The sequence below is a fragment of the Chaetura pelagica genome, unplaced genomic scaffold (assembly GCF_000747805.2).
Source record: "Chaetura pelagica isolate M959 unplaced genomic scaffold, ChaPel_1.0 scaffold82, whole genome shotgun sequence".
NCBI classification, from domain to species: domain Eukaryota; kingdom Metazoa; phylum Chordata; class Aves; order Apodiformes; family Apodidae; genus Chaetura; species Chaetura pelagica.
The window spans coordinates 1981595-2004139 of NW_009952990.1; the positions used below are offsets into that span (position 1 = coordinate 1981595).

Below are 22545 nucleotides of genomic sequence, written 5' to 3' on the forward strand. Positions count from 1 at the left end.
AGTGGAAATGGCGATGATTAAGGTGTAATTGGTTAAAGTGGTACAGCTTACGTTCAAGAAGCTCCTTTGGAAGGAGAGGTGTGTCTCACCAAAGACTGGTATCATAATTGTAAGTAGTTAGCACTGATTTTGGCAAAAAAGCAGGAAGGCATAGGGCTGAACAGTTTGGTTTTGTCTCTTTGTTCCTCACTCAGTAATATTTTGTATTGAGGTATGCTAGCAGGCTAATGTAGCAGCGTTTTGCTGCCAGGTCCCATGCTAGGTGTGTGTCTTCTGTGTTTAAAAACTTCATTAGTTGTTGCTGTGCACCTGACATCTTTTCCTGAGCAAGGTTATCTTTTACAAAACCAGTTACTGGCTTACTTAAATATCCTTTAATTATTGTATCAGATACTCTGTGACATAACACCTGGTAGACACCAGTCAGAGTTGCCTGTTTGTTCTTTCTGTCAATAATATCAAAGATGAAATGTTGCAGTTTTTAGCTAAACTACTGCTTGCAGGTCAGTGGTTCAGGATTACTTTAGTTTCAAATCAATTATTAGCTTAAAGGTTGGTTGGAGATTGATTGTGATAGAATCATAAAATTGTTAGGGTTGAAAGGGGCCTTAAAGATCATCTAGTTCCAAATCCCCTGCCATGGGCAGGGACACCTCCCACTAGATCAAGTTGCTCTGATCCCTATCCAGCCTCACCTTAAAAACTTCCAGGGATGGGGCTTGCACCACCTCTTTGGGCAACCTGTTCCAGTGTCTCACCACCCTGGTAATCCACACTACAGTAAAAATGAAATTAGCAATAACTGTGAAGTTGTAATCAGCATCTACGTGTGTTAATTACTTTTCTAAGTATCTAGAAAAACTGTATAAAATAAACCTTTTAATGGCAGGGATTTATTTATTTTTTTCCTTCTATTGTATCATATGTTTATTATCTTTTCTGAAAATCCTCATTGCCAACTTTATCCCTACCTGCATGCTGGAATGGGGGAGAAGGCCAATCTTGAGAATATTTTGCAAAAAAGTTATTTGTCTCCAAAATGTGTATCTCATTGCTTAGTGAGACTACTGAATAGCTAATTGGATGACAAATTTTAGCATTGCTTAGCTTATTTGCATGTAAGAAGGAAACTTGTGAAGATACAGTGGGCTGAGACATGATTGAAAGGTGGAGAGGTTACCCTAACTTGTCGTCTTCCTAAAAGGTTTGTTCTGGAGACCCGAGAGTCTGTCATTATTGTTTTCTGTTACTGTGAAGAAACCACATACAAGCAGAAATGTGTTGCATTTCTAAGCAATGCCTGAGTCATCAGCATACCTTATTCAGAACTGTGGTTCCCAACATTGTTCATCAGATGGTTTCTTACTGTCATACAGGAAGTATGTGTCAAACTTCAGCAGTACTTGGAGATACAGGTTTGTGTTAATAAATGCTCTAACTACAAACAGCCCATTTCCCACAGTATCTAGCTTGTTGTCAAGTTAAGGCATCTGGATTGAATCAAAAGGAATTTTTTTCTTTCATGTTTACTGGTCATCTTGACTCCTAGTTAAAACTTGTAATTTATTTACCTTCTGAAGCAAATAATTAATCATGTTATCCTTGTTGCTCACAGTTCTTGTGTGCTTCCCTAACATTGTTAGATGTCTGTAGGTAACCTGTAATGTTCATAGTAAGGCTAAAGTGTGTGAATAAATATAAATGGCTTGGGAAATTAAAAAAAACAACTAGTTTCTGGTTTTGGCCTGTCTATTTCTGTACAGTGAGGTCCTTTTTTTCAGGCGTTTTACTGCTGAAGAGCTAAGGAAGGTATGTTGTAGGATTCCCTGTATCCCAGGCAGTCCTCGGCCGCTGCCATGAGGGCAGCTTAGGTTTGTACATGTGTATGTTGATTTTCCTCTTGGAGAAACACCACTCCAAGCTGCCTCTCATTCTGCACTGTGATGGTCACCTCAGAACAGCAGATTGAAGAAGCTGAGCTTTAAACAGTGACACTGAGCTGCCCTCTCAGCAGTGTGTATTATCAAGTTCTACTGCTTCTGGGTAGAGATTATGTGTTGGTTGATACATGGATTTAAAGTCTGTTTTATCTGTCCTTTGGTTTCCCACACCCTGTGTTATTTCAGGTCTGTGATTCAGCAACATATTGGCAGTGTAATCACAGGAACAGTAGAATAAAGTTAGGTGTGTCAGCTCCTCTTGTGGGTTTTTTTGGTTATGGGATTTTTACTTTTTTTTTTTTTTTAAAGAAGCACAAACCTTTAAGGATTTTTAGCATTTGAAATAATGCATGGTGTTAAGCAAAGTCTAATACTATTTACTTCTCCCTTACTCTTTTCCGGGGTACTAAGGAAACAGTTGAGATAGGTCACGTGTATGCATCTGCTCTGCTTGTCCCATGTATTTGATGTACTTTTTATGGAAAAATCTAGCTAATAATACAGTACAGGCTGCTTTTCTTTCCTGAAAGCAATAGTCACCAACTTTTAATACTGCAGTAGTTGTTCATATGGAAGATGATACTATTATACATCTGCAACAATTGAAGTACAGATGATGCATCATGAATGGTGGTAGGATGTGATCCCAAAAAATATCTTCTGGTGACTTGGTAAGCAAGGCAGGTATATTGGGACTTGAGCTAATTTTTTAAATTTCTTTTTTTCATTGCGATATGTGACAACCTTCCAAGGAGACAGAGCCTTAAAAATCTTTGTGTTTTGATCAGTTGAGTTCAGGGTTTCCTGATGGGCCGTTTGCCCAGTGGATCTGAGAAGCTGCAGGCTCTTGCTCTCATTGCACAACCTGTGACCAACACGTGGGTGTCCTCCTTCATCTGCACCATGGGTCATGTAATAAGGTTGAATCTCCCCATGAACAGGCCATGTTCGGACTGTGTGATGGGTGGGCAGGTGGACTTCTTGTTTGGTGGGCTTCAGTATGGGGGGTTACGCCTGCTACTGCTGGTATTGAAAACTTTATTACTTCTTTTGGCCAGGAAGAGCAAAATAACCAAACTGGTTTACTGCATGTGTTTGTGTCACCTAGTAAGTAATTTGCAAGAATTATTTGAAGTTACATAGAGTCACGCTTTTAGTTATACATGTCTTGTTATGTATTTAAAAAAAAAAAAAAGTTAATAAAAAAAGTTGATCCTGTGTGTAGTTACACCTTCTGCATAGACTCCTGCTTGTATTTTCTGAAAGCCTAGAGCAAGGTGCAAAGGTCACTGATTCAAATTGGTTTTGAAAGCCCTGGTCAAACTGGTATGCTGAAAGCCACCTGGTTTTGTGAATGCTCTGATGGGTGTTGGTGGGAGGGGTGTGTGTGTGTGTAGTTGAGTGGAGTTTTTTTGTTGATTTGTTTTGTGGATTTTTTTCAGTAACTCTGCAGTCCTGATTTTCTTGGTATATGCTATCAATCTGCACTTTTATGAAATGTTTAATAGTGGTAGAAAACCTGTTGCATTCTAGAAAAACTTATGCAAATGTTCAGTAATGATTTTGATTGTGGTAGGACAGGTTTATAGCTATAATTCTATCATAACATCTGTCCAGAGTAGTGTCTTTTTGTCCACATCTTGGAAGAAAAAAACTACGTCGGAATAGCAAAGTGTAAACTGTATACATTTTTCTGTTAACCATTTCAAATATTATTTAGAAATAACTTTAATGCTTCCCAAAATATATATATATTTTAGGATAGCCATGTATCTACAGCTGTTAGGAACAGCAGCTGCAAAAGATGACAAACCTATCAGTGTCTAGGAAAAGGTCAAAAAGCAAATCACCTGTATCTCAAAACAAATATATTTCACATTTTAAAAGTACTTTGTAAACATAAGTGGGAGGGTAATTAAACAGTTGCTTTTCTTCCATTCTAATGCCTGAAAAGATGTTAAGGCAGAGAATAGCATCTCTTTAATCCTGTGAATTCAGTTGTGTTCATGCAGATGAGTGAATGACAGAATGAAAGATAGAAATTTTTCTTCTGGTTTTTTTTTTGTAAATCTTCTCTTCTTCTTGACTGAAGAAACCACCCAAGGGTTGACAGTCCAATTGCTCAGTCCATGAGAAGCTGGCTTCATAACTTCAGTGATGTGAATGGTTGGGTTGAGGGACACTTCTGGGTGGTGGGGAACAGTTAATTTGTTGAGTTGTTAAATTGAGCCTACTTGGAGGCTGCCTTTACAGTCTAGGCTGAAATCAGAACTAGCTGGGAGGTTTCTGACTCTTGCACGTCACCTGTGCCAGGAATTGTTTGGGGTTCTGCACCAGTCACCTCTTTACAGTAGTTGCTGGTGGGGCTAGTAATGGAGGGATTATTGAGACTCCTTGGGGTGCTTCTGGGCTTCCTTTGTCTTATTGCTCTTTGCCTTCTGTAGTGTAGAAGCTGATTTGCAATTTCCAGCTGGTCATTTGGCAAAAGCTGAGCTAAACATGACATTCCTGATATTCCTTAGTGTAAAGTAAACAAAAAGCTTAAGAGCAATGTCTTCGCTTTTGTGTTTCCGTGCAGAAATAAATTCCTTTAAAATTCTGACCTTTGGGGTTCGTTTGGATTTTGCTTTTCTGGTGTGGTTGGGTGGTTTTGGTTTTTTTGTGTTTTGCTGTTGTTTTTTTTTTGTTGTTGCTGAATGGAGTTATTATGGAGCAGCGCTCTTAAAAATCTGGGGAGAGGATGTGTATGTTGTCAGGACCTGGACTGAGACAGGGAAGTCTTTTCTACTTAAACTGAGTAGAAAAGACACGTGTGGGAGCAGCTTCTCCGGGAAACGAAAGTATCCTGAGTGCTTTCACTTTCTAGTTCTCTTGTGATAACCCATGTGATTATTTAAGGGCAGGAGAGGTTGCATTGAGTCACAAGGAAGGTTTGTGTGTGTTGCTTTTTTTTGTTTGGCATTTTTTTTGTGTGTGGTGTTTTTTTTTTGATGGATGTGTTAAATTTCCCTATTGTTTCAATAGTGACTAAGTTACCGATGTGTTGCTCTTTAGTTGGCAGATAGACATGTATAATTTGAGAGGATTCAGCTTCTCACTGGGGGGCTGTTGGCTGGTACCATCAGCATGCAAATAGCAAGCCAGAGTATTAGGTGAGTAAGTAGGAGAGGCTGTTGTGACAGCGTGTTTCAAAATGATTTTATGAATACAAGGAAGACCTCATTTGTTTTTTCCCCGTTATGAAATAAAGACTGCTTCTCTTAGCTGATAATTACACTTCATCGGTAGGGATACTGTTAAAGAAGTTGGTATCTGCAGAGAGTGTAAAATATGTAATGAGAGTTCAGTGAAACTTGCACTACTCGTATGTGACTTCCATCAGAGAGCTAAGTGGCAGTAGGCGGGGTGGGAGCTCCTTCCATTCACTTTGGAACTGTGATATGTGCAAAGTTCTGGTTATTGGGTGGTCAAGTGTAATTAATAGGGAAAAGCTAGTACTGTGAGTCACAATAGTTAGTTGCAGGTAAGACTACATAAGGGTGAAACTTTTCTGATTAATTCTTCATCTTTTTATTATTTACAAAAGGGAGAAAATATGGTGACAGAGTAATCTAAAGCTGTGAGGCTGGAGTAAAGATGAGGGCTGAGATGCTTTCCCGCTGAACAGGATAACGGGGAATCCCTTCCATAATGGTACAAATTTGGGCTTTATGCCAAATAAAATACTTTTTCCTGTTTCTTGTGTAAGTTTGGCAAATGGCATCTCTTGCTGTTTTTTTGTAAATACTTACAACTTAATTTGGCACCAATGCATTCTGAAAGGCATGTGCCATTTTTTTAGTGTTACCTTATATTAATGCTGTGCTAAATATAAATATTATCATCAGCTGGTTTGTGTCAACACACCTTAGCCAAGTTTGCAGGTAGAAGAGAGCAGCTGTAGGATGTGCCATGGTTGAGTACAATTACCATCTAAAACGTTGCTTTCTTGCAACATTAAAATTTCTGCTTATTGTCTTGCCAGCATTGTATCTTTTAATCACTAGATTTCTTCAGGCCTTCAAAACTTGTAATACCATAAGGGGTCTATGTACCATAAACGGAAAATTTTCAATAAATTTATCTTTGAGTAATTCTGTCCATACCACTATTCTGCTCTCTGTTACAGTGTCAGTTTTCCAAAGTGAATAAAGGGAATGTAAGTCTGTCCCTTTGCTGCAGTGGGTTGCACATCCTTGCCTGGATATTTGGGGGTAGTATATTGGTGTGTCATCTGGAGTGACAGAGGTGTTGTGCTGGCTTCTGCTGATAGTTGCAAGGCTGTATCATCTGATAGAGGGGTGGTTTTAACATACTGAACTATGTTGTAGTTTTCTTTGTGAATGTGGTGCAGAATCTGTGGTTTTAGGCTTTAACATGAATGAAATGTTAAGCAATGTTTTGAGTCAGTATTGAGATTCCAGTCCAGTGAAGTGCTATGAAGGAAGAACTGAGTCCTAAGATGGCATAAAGGACAGATTGACACAAAATGTCACGAGGAGGACGCTGTGATAACTTCACTTGTCTGCAGCAGGCTTTGCGAGTTCTTGTGTATTTAATTATGGACTGGTTTTCCATGTGTTTAGTAACATAATTCCAAACATTGAAAAATCACAGTGAAAATTTTTAATCTTATTTAGGTGGGGACTCTTGCAATTTAAGGAGGCACTGATATTTTTCTTATTCAGTTAGTTTTTATAGTTTTCGTTCTTTAGAAAATGTCATTAGCTACATATTTCTGCTTTTCTTTGCCATAATGGATGAGATTCAGGAGCATGCTGAAAGACATCAGCATGAGCTTTTCTGAAACCTGATGTTACCTGATGATGATATTTTAACAGAAACAGCTCTGTTGAGATGTGGCAACACTGACTCCCCACAGTTTTAATGTAGCTCTCATAAGTAAGTTTGCTGGAGAGGCAGAATCTGAAGAACACGTGATATGGAACAGCTTGAAGGCTGCAGTACAACCAGGTTAACATTGGAAATACTGTCTGACACAGATTTGTGTATGTAAACCCTTTTTTTTAAGGCTGCAGAAATACTGTTATGCAAATTTCAAGCTTTTTATTCTGAGATGCACAGCTTTGACTTGATGCTTTTGTTTATAATAGGTTTTTGACTTATCTTAACTGGAGAATTCTTGCTGAAAAAAGTTAACCCCTGCACAACATTTATTTTCAAATGCTTGTGTTATCAACTAATTGGCAACAGTCAGGCTTATCAAAGTGTCATGTAAATGCAGGTGAGGCTTAAAATGGCCTTGACTAAAGCTTTTTTCACCAGGTGAAAGCATATTTTTGAGCTTTATAGTAAAAGCATGTAGACAGACTAATATATTAAGTAAAAGTTATTGAGAGAGGCATCAGTGTTTTCAAGGCATGTTCCATAGCTATTTAAACTCAATTAACCCATGTCTCCTACCTTGGTCTAGGCAGAATTTGTGGGAGTTGATGCATATGATATAATGGTATTATATGCCTTGGGGGCTCTTTCCTGCCAATTGACGTATCATAATTTTGTTTGTATTGTAGCCTGTAATCCAAAAGAATCCTTCTAATTAAAATGGAATGTTAATTTGATAGTAGGGTTTAAGTCTGAGATGTAAAAGTTTTGGACTGTGAATTGTGTTGCTGTATTTAATGCCATCTGTTACTTTCAGTAAATATAGTATATGCTAGGCTTGAGTTCATGTGTAGGTTCTGTGACAGCAGTTCTTCTCACAGCTGTAGGACTTGAAGAAAAGTCAGCTACCTGTGCTGAAAATACCTGTTCTTATTCTCAAACCAAAAATTACTTTCTCAGTTTCAGTAGTATTTCAATTAAAAAAAAAAACCAAAACAAACAAACAAAAAAACCCCCAAAACAACAAAACATCAGACAAAAACTGAAAATAACAACATTTTGAGTTTATTTTAAGTGTGTTTTTATTGGGATTAAGCAAAAAAAAAAAAAGAAAAAGTCCAGTATGGAGATTCAAAATAGTATTAATTTACATTCAGGTGTATGTTTTGAGTGGGTTTAAAGTAAGCAGCTGGAGAAGGCCAGCTCTACACAGGTATGTGGTGTTGTTCATTCTTTTCAGAAGAGGAGTAGATGGTGAGGAAGTGTTACTCCACTTCCTTTTTGTGTTCAGTTTAATTTTATTCCTCAGGAAAATAGCTACTTTGAAAAAGAAATATCTCCTGGGACCTGCAGCCTTTAGAAATGTACATTGTTGGGTTTTTTTAACACTTTCCATAGTGCATAGGTATAAGTGGCCACAGAACATCTCTTGTGACAGCTCTGGCTGGACCATGATTGTCCTCTCGTCTGACTGGGCTGCTTTTTTGGGTGCAGTCTGCTGGTTTACTGAGTAACCTCTGGATTCCTTGATGGTAAAGGTGGACAGATTTCCCCATCATTGCCAGTTCCAGCTCTTGCTAACTTGGCATGTTGCCTTGAAGTTTTATCTGGGGCCGATTTAAAGGACTGTTCAATGCGGCACCTTCTTCCTAGTGCTGGGTGGGAGTGTGGGTGCAGGGTACGGGCTCTGCTGCGTTGTTACAGACCAGGGAAGGGCTTTGCAGCTGCCTGCTATCCCTAGCAAGGAAGCCCAAGACTGTTTCTTTGTGACCTTACTGAGGAGGAAAGGATTAAGCATGTTGCTGTTGGCATTTATCATCTCTGTTGTTTGATGGGGAATGTGTTGGCATAATGCTGCTGCTAGGAACGCAGCACAGAATTTTAATTTTTTGTTTCAAATTATGTTTAAAAAATACGAACTGGTCAGAAGAGTGTTTCAAACTCCTTTTACTCAGGTCAGTCTGTGAAGCTTCAGCTAGGTATGCAGTGATGAGGCGTGGCAGAAAGTCACTGTTGGTGATACTGCTGCATCACTGTCGAGACAGTGGAGACTGATAGGGCTAAATTATAACAAATAGCAATTATAAACCAAAGTTGTCAGAAGTTTCTTGAGACTGTCCTAACGTATTAGAATATAACACATTCAGCTTTCTGTGAGAGCTGAGGTAAATGTGTGTTTCATAGTCAGATAATTCAAAGTCCATTAAAAAATTCCCAAAGATTCTCAAGATTGTCTTTTTTCTTTCTCCTTGAAGGAAAGCAGCATAGAAAATTTCATTTGCCGTCTGTGGAGTGCACTGCTGAATTTACTGTTTCTTTAATTATGAGGTACTAAAATCATAGGCTGATCCTCATTACGAATCTCAACATATCCTTAAGTATAGTAGTGTCTCCGTTGTGTTTTATGCTCATTTCAGTTCTAATGTCATCTGCATTTGTTGAGGTTATTACTTAATGAAAATTAAAGCTTCTTGCTGACCTTCATGGGCTGACAGCGCATGGTGTTGCAGTGGCCATTCTGCAGGGACTCGGCACGTGCCAGTGGCTTCCTGACGCTTGACCCAGGAAGGGCTGTCTTGCTGGAGATGCAGAAACCCCTCAGCTTCTGAGCAATCTGTTAAATACTGCACCAGGTTTTAGGCAGCTTACCATTATGTGTAGTATCATTTTTCTGCAGTTTATTTACTTATCTTTCTGCTCAAGCTAACAATGTGTATCTCTTCATGGGACTTCTTTTTTATTATTAGTAGGGGGCAAGATAAGCTATGAACTCATTTTCCTGAACTTTGCAAATAAAGGTGCCTTGCTTTTTCAGAGGGAATTTGTCTTGTAATGCACCTTGGATTAAAAGTTGGTGTTAGGATTCTACTGAGGGTGTTGGGGAGCTCTAGACTTGGCCAAGACGCTTGAGATGGCCTAGGGCTGCCAGGGCTGTTGCTCTTCAGAGACAGGAGGGCTGGCCTGCTTTGGTATGTGCACACTCTGTGGTCACAAAGCCCTTTTCTTTAGGAAATCATGTTTTAGGAATATTTTTTTTTAATTGGACTACATGGAAAAGCCTTTATTGAAAGCCATTTTTGAAAGGCTTTCTGTTGGTTTTACGTTTGTTGTTTTTTTTTTTTTTTCCCCTTCTACTCAAACTGGACAGCTGAACTTCTTACCCAAATGTGTCCCTGCTATTGAATACTGTGGACTCTACTATACAGACCCTCCTTAAAAAGTTCAGTTTAACTTTTATTTAAATTTTCCACGCTCTACTATTCTGAATTTTGAGTGGAAAAGTTGTTTTTGAAATCTTCCCTGGTATCGCTTACTTAGGGCACATGGCAGAGCTGTTTGAGGTGAGGTGGGATCTTTGATACTTATGCCATTAACAGCTGCAGTAAATGAAATCTTCCTGGTCGTGAACACCAAAATCAGAGAGAGGAGAGCAGCATACAAGTTTTCAACCTGTGAAGGGGTAGACCTGGATGTGTGCATTTGTTTACATACATGGTTTGCAGCTTTACCACTGATGCACACGAGGAGCATCAGATCCCTGTTTCAATTTCATATTCACCTCTTGTTGGAGCAAGTTTTCTGCAGTAGTGCCTAAATAGGATGAGGACCGTGGGAGGCTTTTCCTTCCCTTCTGTTTCTCTCACTGGGTAAGAGTAGGATTAAGATAAAGGTACAGAAAAAAAATTATTCTCATAAGGCTGCTGCTCCTCCACAACAGATTAATCCAGTGGAAATAGGTGCAGCTTTGGTGTTGTCCTCTCCCTTGTCCCACCCCCAGTTCTCATCAAGTCAGCAGGAAATTAATTAAAAGCAAAGAGTGGCTTTCTGATGGTTTACTGAAAGCCTGATCTGGTTTTCTGGAGGTTCAGACAAGTGGCAGTGGTGGCTCCAAGGGAGGAGTAGCTTGTGGCCAGAGCAGGTGGCATCTGGCAACAGCAGCCTAGGCTGGCTGATAGGAGCAGGAGCTAAAACCAAGGGACAGCTGGCTTGTCAGAAGCAGCTTGTGATCTGACAGCCTCTTTAAACTTTATTGTTTGAAACTGTTGTGAAGACTGGCATCCCACTGATCTGAGGACACTTGTACCTTCCAGAGCTGATTTTTCAGTTCCTAGAGCTGTTCTCCTTGTTTTTTTCCTCTCTCTCTGCCGTTGTTACAATGGGGCAAGCTTGACTGTTTTCTTGGGAGTTCTTCTCTGTTGTGCAGAGCAGATATAATGGCTATATGAAAAAAAACAAAACAACCATGTAAAAGCTAAACACTTGAATGGGCTAGTGGGTGTCGTCTTAAGTTTAGAGGTGAGACTTAGCTTTTCAGTGACAGATAATAAATGGGTAATGAAAGGACTGTAAAGAGCCTAAATGTGAGCCAGAACAGGTTGTGTTTGTTGCGGTAGGTTAAACTGTGATCAGGATACAAAGAAAAGTATCTCAAAACAGGAAGTTAAATTGTAGATCTTTGCAACATGGTTTTAGACCTCAGAAAGACAAGATTTTATAAATTGTTTAAAAGAGTTCAAAGGGATAATTTTAATAATTGCTACAGTATAATTGATACCCTGGGCAATAGTTGTTCTCTGAAGAGAAAGCGTGTGTCTTAGTGATACTACCTGAGCAGACACTAAAGCAAAATTGAATTTGTAGGCATTATGGTAAATGTCTATGAACAGAAGGAAAAATTACAAAGGAAACTTTTATAACAGAAAGCAGCCAGGAGTCATTGGAAAATGTGTGTGTGATTATTTTTTTTTTATATACACACATAGCTGTATCTCTGTCATCTTTCAGTCTCCTTCTCCTTTCTGTATAATTTCATCTATCATTGAGCCTGGTGATTTTAATTTGCTGGAGCTTGTGCACCTTGTTGGAAGCTCTCTTGATGCTGCGGTATGAACACTGTGAGATGGTACTGGGATGTGAACTGAGGGTGAAGCGTGTTTCCAGGATGTGGAACTTCCCAGTTGTCATCCATGGGTTCAATCTTAGAGGAATCCTGAGTTTTATGCGTAGCTTACTAATAACATGTGCTGATGCTTTGGAAGGCTCCTGCTGCCATCAGTAACTCTAATCACCAATCAGATTTGGATCAGAGTAGAGGTATTTTTTTAGTTGATTACTGTCACACTTACTGGAGTGTGTAAAAATAAAACTGATTTTTGTGAAGCAAACTTCCCTGTGGCTGTTCCAGTGAATACAACCTGAATTTTTACTTACATCTAGTTAAAAGAGATTAAAGATCTCGCTAGTTTTACATTAGTTAATTAATTTTTAGAGTTATTGTCGTTAGTGTAGTAAGACCGGAGTGACAAAGACCTAGCTTGACATGGTTTTATTGAGAAGCTTTCTCTATTGTGCTGAGAAGCATGTGAGAAATTCTGATGATGATTTAAAACACACAGACCTCAAATCTCTTAATTTTACATTTTGGTCACATTTTATGTTTTCAGTAATTACTAAGGCTCCTATCCTTTGATTGTATACCTGTCACTAAAGCCTCCTTAGGAATAGTTATCAGGAAGAGCTAGAAATGTGGAACTAAGCAATTCTTCACTTGGTGCTTCGTTAAAGCAACATTCATAAACCAGTTCATAGGCTAATTTTGATACACAGCTTCAGTTACATTTCTGTTGTTTGTTCATCTTTTGATTTGGAGTATTGGTTTAAAACCATGTTTCTTTGATGGAAATGAGAAGCTTTTTTAGCCGGCTCACGTTTCTGTTATGGTAGAGCACACCATTTATTCTCCTGTTCTTTAAGTTAGTTTAAATGTCTTTCCTTCCTTTCCAGTGTTCACTTTGTTTTGTCTTTATAATGACTACTTATATTGCCTTCAGCCACCATTTTGTTTTTATTTTATTGTTCTGTTTCTTTTTTTTCACTGGGGAAAACTGAATCAGTTGATATTGTGAACTGAGCATGATTAGTTGTAATCCAGGCAATAGATCTGCAGGGGTATGGAGTTGGAGTCCAGGGCCGAGTTTCAGTACTTCTATGGCCTGGGGGAAAATGAGTCAAAATCCACTAAATGTATGCATGGAAGTGTGCTTCTCTTGCTTTCTGAATGCTCTCCATATTATTGTATGTATGTATGTACTCAGTGGTGCCTCTCCTAGCCGTATTATTACTCCAGTACATTAGCACCTCAAAATTTGCCTAGGAAGATCTATGTAGTAATAAGGTGATGCTTTTCACTTCTCCGAGTTGTGTAAGAAATCTGGCTTTAGGGTCTTATTCGTTCCCTGTGTTGGAAGTGACCCCAAAGATCATCTGGTCCAAACTTTCTAGGTATTACTGTAGTTTATATGAAATGGCTCAGTACCCTGTTATTTGGCCCAGGCTATGGCTGACTGAAAGTTACTGCCATAGTGTGTGTCTTTTCGCTTCCTTGAAGTAAATTTGCTCTGAGTCCAGTTGCAGGTTGTTAATTACCCACTTTGCATGACCTGCTGTTGTAATTGGCAGGTTTGGCAGTCTCCTCAGAACACTCCCAGTCTGCTCAGAACAGTCCCAGACTGAAAATCTTCAGTCTCTACATATCCTTTGGTCTCCACAGGTGTTTTTTTCCAAGCCAAAGCTGAGATGCATTTTGCATTTTTGTGTATATAAAAATACATCTTTACCTACTTTCTTAAAGATTACAACGTCATGTAAAAGGTTTCTCTTTACCCATTTAGCAGATAATAGGCAAGGGAAGCTAAGTCGTCTGCACTTTAGGAGATTCTGTAAGAATGAACACCTTAAAGCCAGAGCAGATTTAACTGGTTTTTGCAGTAGCAAAATACTGCTTTTAAAAATACGTGTATTCATATACCCACTTATTTATTTACATACTTATACGTGTGCTTATTCTGCATGTGCAGAAACACAGAAAAAAAAAAATAGGATAGCCATGGTAAGAGCAAAAACATGCAACAACTTTTTGGAGTGTGTTTTCCCCTGTCTTTCAACTTAGAATCTTTATGGACACGGTTAGTTTTTATTTTTCTGTTGGAATTTGTCCAGCAGTTTATTTAGAGGATGGCCAATGTATCTGTGCTAGTGGAAGCCAAAATGCTCAGTAGTGCATTTGGGCCTTTTAACTATTCCTGGGAGATATGATTAATTTGGCAGAAAATGACATTCACAGTAGTAAATGAGGGTCTTTAGTATGCTCCTCCTTTGTACATTAACTATTTTTTGTTTGTAGCAGAAATGTAAAGCCTTTTTATAGAGGATTACATTCCTCTAATTTTCCAGTGTTCCTCTAATTACAGCATCACATGAGGAAACTAGCTTATTAACTACTTGCCTGCAAATATATCTTTAGCAAGGCCTCTGCAACTCAGGTTACATTAGAATTTTCTTTAAGATAAAATGTTTTGTGCAATGTCGCTCGGATTTTCCTCCAACAAATAACTCTTAAAAATTGGTGTTGCACCAGCAAGTAAAGTAAGCAGGTTTTGTGTGGAGGGACTTGGTCAAGGTGCCATTCTCAGCATTTGTGTTTTCCCCTCTCTTTTTGTCTGTAGTACAAGTATTAATCCCTTGAAGGAAGGGATTCCCATAGTTAGCTTTCATTATGTGCTGTTTAAATGAACTGTGAAGTGAGGCAGTAAGCCCTGTTTTCTCCTGGTAATCGTTGGACCATATAATTTATGACCAAACTTAAGATTCTTTCTATGTTTGGAAGCTGAAGAGGGTTGTTTTATCTTCTAAGTTTGAAAGTGCTTTTGTTACAAATATAAATATTTGGATGTTGCCATTAATAAAGCCAAAGCTTACATGTACTTCTTCAGGAGCTACAGATACGAGAAAATAAACAGATCAAAAGGTAGCTATTTTTTCCCCCCAAATTTATCTGTGGTATGTGATTTAACTTGCACAGAAAGGTATTTGTGTATTTTTGCTTTTTGCTCTGATTTTGGTAAGTTATCAGAGTGTACAGTACTGTTGTGGAACTAATTTGGGCACAGTATCTCACTAAGCAGATAATAGTGCAGATCCTTTTCTGCTTCACTAGCACTGGCATGGCTACTGAATATGCTATTGTGTGAGGTTATAAACCAGATAATCTTAATTGGGCATTTCCTGAGAGGAAGAGAGGGATGGCCGAAAAAGGAAACAATTGGAAATAAGGGCATGCATTCCTAATAAACAAATTTGGCTTGCATCCAGGAAAATGGGAGAATTTCCTGTTAAAATCTTCCAAAAGTTGAAAATCTGGAGATACACATTGCATATTTGGGAAGCCAGAGGAAGTGGGAAGGCTGGGAATAGCTTGTGCATGAAAGCCCTAGGGAACTGATTGCTGGGTGATGTGATGGGGACTGAGAAGTGTGAGCAGCTGGGTCTCAGGGCAGTTGCAGCATCAATGGAGCCTCTCCTTGGTCTGGCCAGGGATTTGGATTGCCCTGCAGCACTTGCATCAGCAGAGTTTGGTGTTGTAGACCAAGTCTTGGAGCGTTTTTAGGGCTGATTCAAATGCAGTGCAAGCTACATGGATTATGTGTGTATATGTGTTAAATATGTATGTGTGCATGTATAATGTAACACATTTGGTGGTGTGTCCTTTGAGGAAAGGATGGCAAAGCAAAAGTAGCTACAGGCACATAAGTTATGAAAAAGCCAAAGTGGGTGTATTTGCACCAGTAGTTGCACCTGGTTCTGTTGGGATAATTTCTTTGGATCTGCATTTGAAGATGGAGGTTGCTTATAAAATTGAATTACAGTGCAGTGAGTTACAATTCAGAATTTGAACATTTACTAATGCAAGGTTAGAAAAAATAGGGAGTCAGGGAAGAGTTGTGTTTGAGAAAAGGAAAAAAAATAATTGTGTTAGGACTGCTAGTTGTGTTCTGAATCTTCCTCACAGACCTAATTGAATTAACATCTTAATGTATATGTTTCAGACATTTGAAAGTCCTTGTAGGCTGCCACCTTAATTTTTTAGCTTTGCTTTCATGCAGTGTGAGCTTTTTGGGGTATCTTTGGTAAGCCTTGAATTCTGATCATAGTTGTTTAGAACAGCTACAGTTTGTACACGCGTCAGGGTCTGTGTTCTATGTTCACTTTCAAGTCAAGGTTGCCCAAGTTCCAGGAAGAGTCAAGCTTCTAGGGTAAGTGTAATTGGGCAAAGCATTAATAGGAGTAAGGAGGGTGGCTCGCTTGGTGTGTAGAAGTCTGTCCTGAGTATTCTATTAAATATCAGTTGCAATTCAGAAGAGAGTTAATTCTTTAATGGTTACATTAGAATTTGATCTTTAGTCTTTGGTAATGGGTATTAGTATTTTAAAAATTATCCTATACGCTACAATAGCATGCACTAAAGAAATATAATTTAAAACAAATACGCTTCTTCTATTTTGACTTAGTCTAGTGTGGATGCACATTAAGAATGTGCATTATATTAGTTAATTAAATATAAGTGCAGTTGTGTTTCTTAAACTACTTAAGTGAAAAGAAAAGCAAAAAGAAAATCTAATCTTGCCTTCTGATGAGTGAAGAATGACTTTGGTAGTAGTTGCCTGCATTGTCAGTTGTAATGAGAAGAAGTAGAATTACCTGTACTAATAGTTTCATGGGTGATCACATATTGTCAAATTAATAATAAAGGAGAATAATGGCAAAGTTAAACATGCAGTTGTCAGAAAGGTCTGTACACAGTAAAAAGGGTGCACTTATGGCAGATTAGAGAGGATAACAGGAGAGTGGTGAAGGGATGGAAGAGAGAGCCATCAGGTCTAATGGTACACTGTGGTGTTTTTAGCTGTCTTACATATTTTCAGAATTCCTTCTGAAGACCTGTTAGTCTGTTAGCAGGTATTAAGAGAATACATTGATCAGAAGGAAGAAACTTCAATGATAAAAAACTTCAATGATACCTTTTGGTTTTGCTATTTTGGTTTTAGATTTTTCCTTGCCCTTCTATGAAGGGAGGAGTATCGTCATTCTTTAACTTTTCTGTGATTTGAAATAACTGGGAGATTATTGATAGCTTGTCTACATTTACCTGAAAAGCCAGTAATGTGTAAATCATGTGTTTGTGGCCCTAGTGCAATTTAAATCTGTTTGAAATATTCAGAATAATTTTTCTCATTATTTATGTCACTTGTAACTAGGATTCTTAGGGATTCTCTGTGTTGTTCACTTAATTACCAGTTGGGAATTTTAGAGCTGAATGACTTAAACTCTTGGCCTTAAAAAGAGAAAGAAAGTATATTTAGGTACTTAAATAATCTCTTGATGAGCATGACTGGGCCTGGTTCTGATCTTTTAAATGTCCTTGGGAAGAGGGCATTGAAAACCAGAGCTTTCCACCAGAATACTGAAATCTGGATATAAACTACAGATGTCTAGGTTTATAAGTTACAGCTGTGCTCATAAATTAACAGCCAATATTTTGATCTGCTAAGAGATTGTTGGTAAACTATCTCTTCTGTGTTTTTCTGATCTCTGAACAGTGAATATCCTCCAGTCAGCTTTTCCAAGTTGTTGTATATATTGTGGAAGATACAGAAATCTGTTATAACTTGATATAATATTTCATAATGAAGCTATTTTCTATTTTATTAACCATCATATTGGTAGCAAATAAAAGAAGAAATCCATTTTGCTGCCATGCACTGCCCTTGAATTGCTCCTGTCAGTTTTAATGTTGTTGTAATTACTTTTTCCCAATGCTCTATTTTTTTTTTATTTATTTTTTTTTCTTTGCTTCTTTCCAGACCCAGGGGCAGGAAAGCAACTTTAGAGGGGAAAGTCTTTCCTTTGTACAGAGCTATGAAATGCACAGAGTAAACAAATGAGGGGGTGAGGGATGGGGATAGAGTGGGAGTTTGTTTTCCTGCATCACTTCACTTTTCATGTGATAACAGCAGAGTTTTTAAAAAGAAAAGGAAAAAAAAAAAAAAGGCAAATTGGATTGTTAGCTGTGTCCCTTAGGATCATAAATGAAGGGAAGACTGTGTATATAATTCATAAACATCCTGAACTGTATGCCTTCTATTTCAACTTATTAGGGCATGAAGTAGTGCCTGCCAGGTTAATTTCACACTGAGGAATTCAGCGTTCACACAGCTCTTAATTTCCTCCTCTATACAAAGCTGTGATAAGAAGAAAATAAGGGTATTTGAATATTTGATTCCAAATAATTAATTTTAAAGAAAAGTATTTTAGAAGTAGCTGCAAGACATTTATACTTGGAGTTTTTTAAATTAATTTGGAGAGTGACATGAGAACATTTACTTGTCACTGATAAGAAATATGCTTTTTTTCTATCAAACAAAACCCTGTACTTTACAAAATCTTGTCTTTTATAGATGAAGTTATTATTTTGAGTTCAGGATGTGGTGGGCAAACAAAAGAGAGAAAGCACTTGCAGATACCACCAAGCTTTTTGTCCCATCTGTCAAAGGAAGAATGGAATTTCTAAATATGGAGCAATAGTCAGTCTTCTGTGTATTCATGATTTTGATGGTTTAAGCGGTTTTAATGTTTATTTGGAGTTCAAGGATTGTTCCAGCCTAGTGCCTCCTTTTTGCTTCTGTGGTGTGATACCTGAGCATGAGCAGAGAGAATCATCTGTTGGCTCTGCACAGGAGTGAAACCAGATTTTTATTTAAAAAAAAAAAAAAAAAAAGGTTTAAAATTCTTTGAAATTAATATTTAAGAGACCCAGAACCTCTTATTCTTTTATTAACTCCAGGTGTTATTTTAAACTCAGTCATGGATGCTGAATTATGTTGTGAGTTGGGAGAGCTGCATTCAGCTGGTTTAGGAAAGTGGTTAAGACTGATTCCTAAGGTTTTGCTTTAGTCTTGAAACTGTTTTGTCTGGACATTTTTTATTACTTCTCTAAAAACACCTAAATGATCAGTAAGGGGTAGTTTTTTTAGTTTTGAGGTTGGAATGGCTTGGAATGGTGTATGTTGAGGACATAGTGGAATTGAGCATAATTAGAAGTTGAAGAAACTGGTTTTGATGGGAGTTCAGTCAGCTATTTCTCCTCCTGCCTTTGAAGACCAAGCTATGGAGTTTTATTTAAGGAGAAACAATTGTGGCTTTATATAGGCTTCTTAAACCCACGTTGCATAAGTTCACCCTTCATCAGGTGGTTTTTTGGGGTTTTTTTGTTGTGCTTTTTTTTGCCTACTAAAAGTGCCCGAGTTGCAGAAACTAAGACAAACTTGAGTATCAAAGGGACTATTCCTTTGTTCTGCATAGAGGTTATATGGAGATACTTTTAATGTTTGTAGAGAAACATAATCTTGTATTTGTTTTTGCTGTTAATTGCATCTTATTGATGATATGTTTTTGTTTTTAGCACCAGCAAACATTTTTAAATCAGCTAAGAGAGATCACCGGTATCAATGACATCCAGGTACTGCAGCAGGCATTGAAGGTAAGATGGATGTGTTCGACTTGTAGCTGAATGTGAATATCTTAACTACCTGTGAAAGTCATAAACCCCACTCTTTCTTACTCTTGTATTCCCTTCCATCCCTTTCGTTCCCAGCTTGAATACTTTTTATAAAACCGTAGAAATATTTTAGTTGGAAAAGACCTTTAAGATCATAAAGTTGAACTGTCAACCCAACACTATCAAGTCCACACTAAACCATGTCTCTTGGTGTTATATCTGCATGTCTTTTAGTTACTTCCCTGGGCAGCCTGTGGCAGTGCCTGACAACCCTTTCACTGAAGAATTTTTTCTTAATATCCAATCCAAACCTCCCCTGGTGCAACTTGAGAATATTTCCTCTTGTTCTATTGCTTGTTACTTGAGATTTATTTAGGGGGGAAAAGCTAATGATGGTGGCTTGTTCAGTTTAGAAGGAATTTTGTTCTGTTTTGGTACTGACATAAAAATTCCTCTAGTGTTCATAAATGAAAAGGCAGGAATGGTATATCTTGCCTTTAATCTTTGGCTAAAGTGTTTTGACATACCTTAGTGCTATACTGGTCATCTCCTGATGAGTTGTTGGGGTTTTTTTAATCAAGATTTAATTTTCTGTCATGGGCAGGTTCTGCTCAGCATGTAAAATGGAGAACTCTCCTTGAACTTACCTCCCTTTGCTAATTTTTCTGTGTTTTTCACTGCTTTTTCAACCATTCAAATTCTTTCACACAAAAAAGGGTTCTTTAATGCAAGTAAATACAGTTCTCTGCATTCTGTTTCCCTAAATATATATACATATATGAATAAAATAAAATTTTAAAATGCCTTGTCTCCCTCAAGCAGGGCCTTTTACCCATTTATACATGGTAAATTAGGATTTAGTGAATTTAAATAATGTGTACACATATATGGTTGTTGCCTCAGACTCAGCATAAACTATGTCCATAACTGTGCTTCAAAAGCCAGTACTTCTGGCTTTAAAAGTGAAATTTTGGATTTTCAGAAGAATTCAGCTGTCTGGTATTGAAGTCTGTGTGAGTGTGCTGACTGTGCTTGTTGCGGAGTTAGCCTATACTACAAGCCTTTATTTAATTTTTTTATTTTCTAATATAAGTTGAATTCTACCAAAGTAATTTTTTATGGGGTGTGTAGTCTTTATTTTGGTTACAAATAGTGAAATATGATGATTATGTCAAGTCTGGAAACTTTTTCTTTTCTAACCAGTATTTCACGTGAAAATACAATCTGTCATTGATCTGGTAAATTGCTTGTAATGTTGTCCTTTGTGATTCAGAAAAATTAAAAAAAAGTGAAAGGATGCTCACTTATTTTGTTTGTTGATGTTTAAAGGACAGCAATGGCAATCTGGAGTTGGCTGTGGCTTTCCTCACTGCAAAGAATGCCAAGGTTCCCCAGCTAGAGGAGGCAACTTACTATCAAACAGCTCTTCCTGGAAATGACAGATACATCAGTGTGGGCAGCCAGGCAGACACCAGTAGGTATTTTTTCTTTTTGTGAGTTCAGTTCAAAGGCAAGGAACCTTCCCCATAAGATGACTGTTAATCTGCTGATAATTCATACTTAACAATTTTTAGATTATTACATGTTCTCTTTCCTTATTTCAGTGCTTTTTTTCTGTTTGAGCTATCCTTAAGTGTTCCTTTTAGATGTATGTATTGTACTGATTGGAGGGTGGATAACCGGGTTTGCAATTATTTTTGCTTTTTTCCCTGTTACAGAATTTATTTTGGGGTCATGCAGTAAATAGTTTAAGGCAAAAGCTGGGAATTCATCTGTTAAAATTGGAGATGAGTCTGTGAATGTCTGTCTTAATATGGTGAAGCTTAATACCCTTAAGAGTGGCTTCTAACTGAGAGAGATGACTTTCCCAAAGGGAGAAGCGAGAGGTTAGGTGTGCATTGTGTAGTAAAAGAGAAGGTATTTTACGTGTGAAATTAAACATTAAAAATACTTAATTATAAACAATTTTATTTAGTTGATACAGGAGGTCCCAGAACCCATACATCTCTGAGCTTTATAGGGTCTATTCTTTTGCTTAGGTGCACTGTTATATTGTTGCGGGGATGGAGTGCCAAAACCATGTTAAACATGTTAATTGTCTGCAAATAAATATAGGAAACTAGGTGAAAGAAAAAGTCCAATTAAGTTTTGCAATAAGATTGATTTCTAGAAAATTTGAGTTTCTTGATGCTGTATTTAGATTACAACATAGAGCTAGAATACTTTAATTATATATTGATCCTTTGACCATATAGGTAGTACATCTATTTAGCTTTTATTAAATGAGTAGAATGATATAACTTTCCCCTTTGTTTCACTAATGTTGGGGTGGCTATGGTGGCACCATTATGAAGTAGTTTAGTTAGATCTCGACATGAACATTTTTTAATATATTTTTTTTTCTTTTTAAATTAGGGATGAATTCATTCTCAACATCTCAGATCTGAAAACTGCATTTTAATCCTTAGTGTCAGTAGCAACCGTCTATGAAATGCCCTCAGTCCATTATACGTAGTTGAATTATGCCCTCACTAAGCTGTGGGGGATGGCTTGAGGGAATTTTTTTTTTTTTTCCCTTTTCCTTTCTTTAGAAAGAAAACACACACAAACCCCTGCATATATTTAATTTGCCATGTCAGAAAATGGGCATTGAGGAAATGGAGGCTATTTCAAAAAACACTGTCATAATCTCCAGTACTACAGCGGTGGAATTGTAAGCTGGATTCTCTTGTAGTCTGTGGTTGATGAAATTAAATAGAAATCCCATTAATAGAAGTGTTTAGTTTTGTTGTCACTTACTGTGCTATGCAAGCTTATTGATGATATGCAGTGACAAGGGATATGAGAGGGACGAGTTAAGCCTGCAGTTAACTATATGTTAACCCTTGACTGATGGTCAAACTGAAAACAGTAAGTCTTGAGTTGCACATTCCAAGCTGAATTTCAGGATTCTCTTCTCTTCCCTGGAGGTCCGAAGGCAGACCCAGATTCCTTACAGTTATATTGCACTACAAGTCTATAATCAAGAGTTGCCATCTGCTGTGTAAAAGGTAGTTATATTTTTTGGTGGTTTTTTTTGTTTGTTTGTTTGTTTTGTTTTTTTTACATCTTCAGTGTCTAATCAGGTCCTCTCTGGCAACAAAGGTGAGAGTCCTTTCTCAGCCTTTGCTGTTCGAGTTAGATTGAAAATGTCTTATAATATAAAGGCATCTTGGCTAACTTTTCCTCACATTGGAGGACTTAAGAGACATGAACTAAACACCTACAGCAGGACAACAGTCTAAACCAATCTGATCATAGAGCTTCTGCTCTCCTCCCTCTCCCATA

At 37.7% G+C, this 22545-nt stretch overlaps 1 protein-coding gene across 1 annotated transcript in view; it reads left to right on the forward strand.

The window, feature by feature from the left end:
• The window catches only part of USP25 (ubiquitin specific peptidase 25), a 125135-nt gene that overhangs the window by 31575 nt on the left and 71015 nt on the right, over window positions 1-22545 (forward strand). The window contains exons 3-4 of the mRNA XM_009996510.1: window positions 19123-19200; window positions 20548-20692. Of these exons, the coding sequence (XP_009994812.1) occupies window positions 19123-19200; window positions 20548-20692 (223 nt within the window). The remainder of the gene's footprint in view (window positions 1-19122; window positions 19201-20547; window positions 20693-22545) is intronic.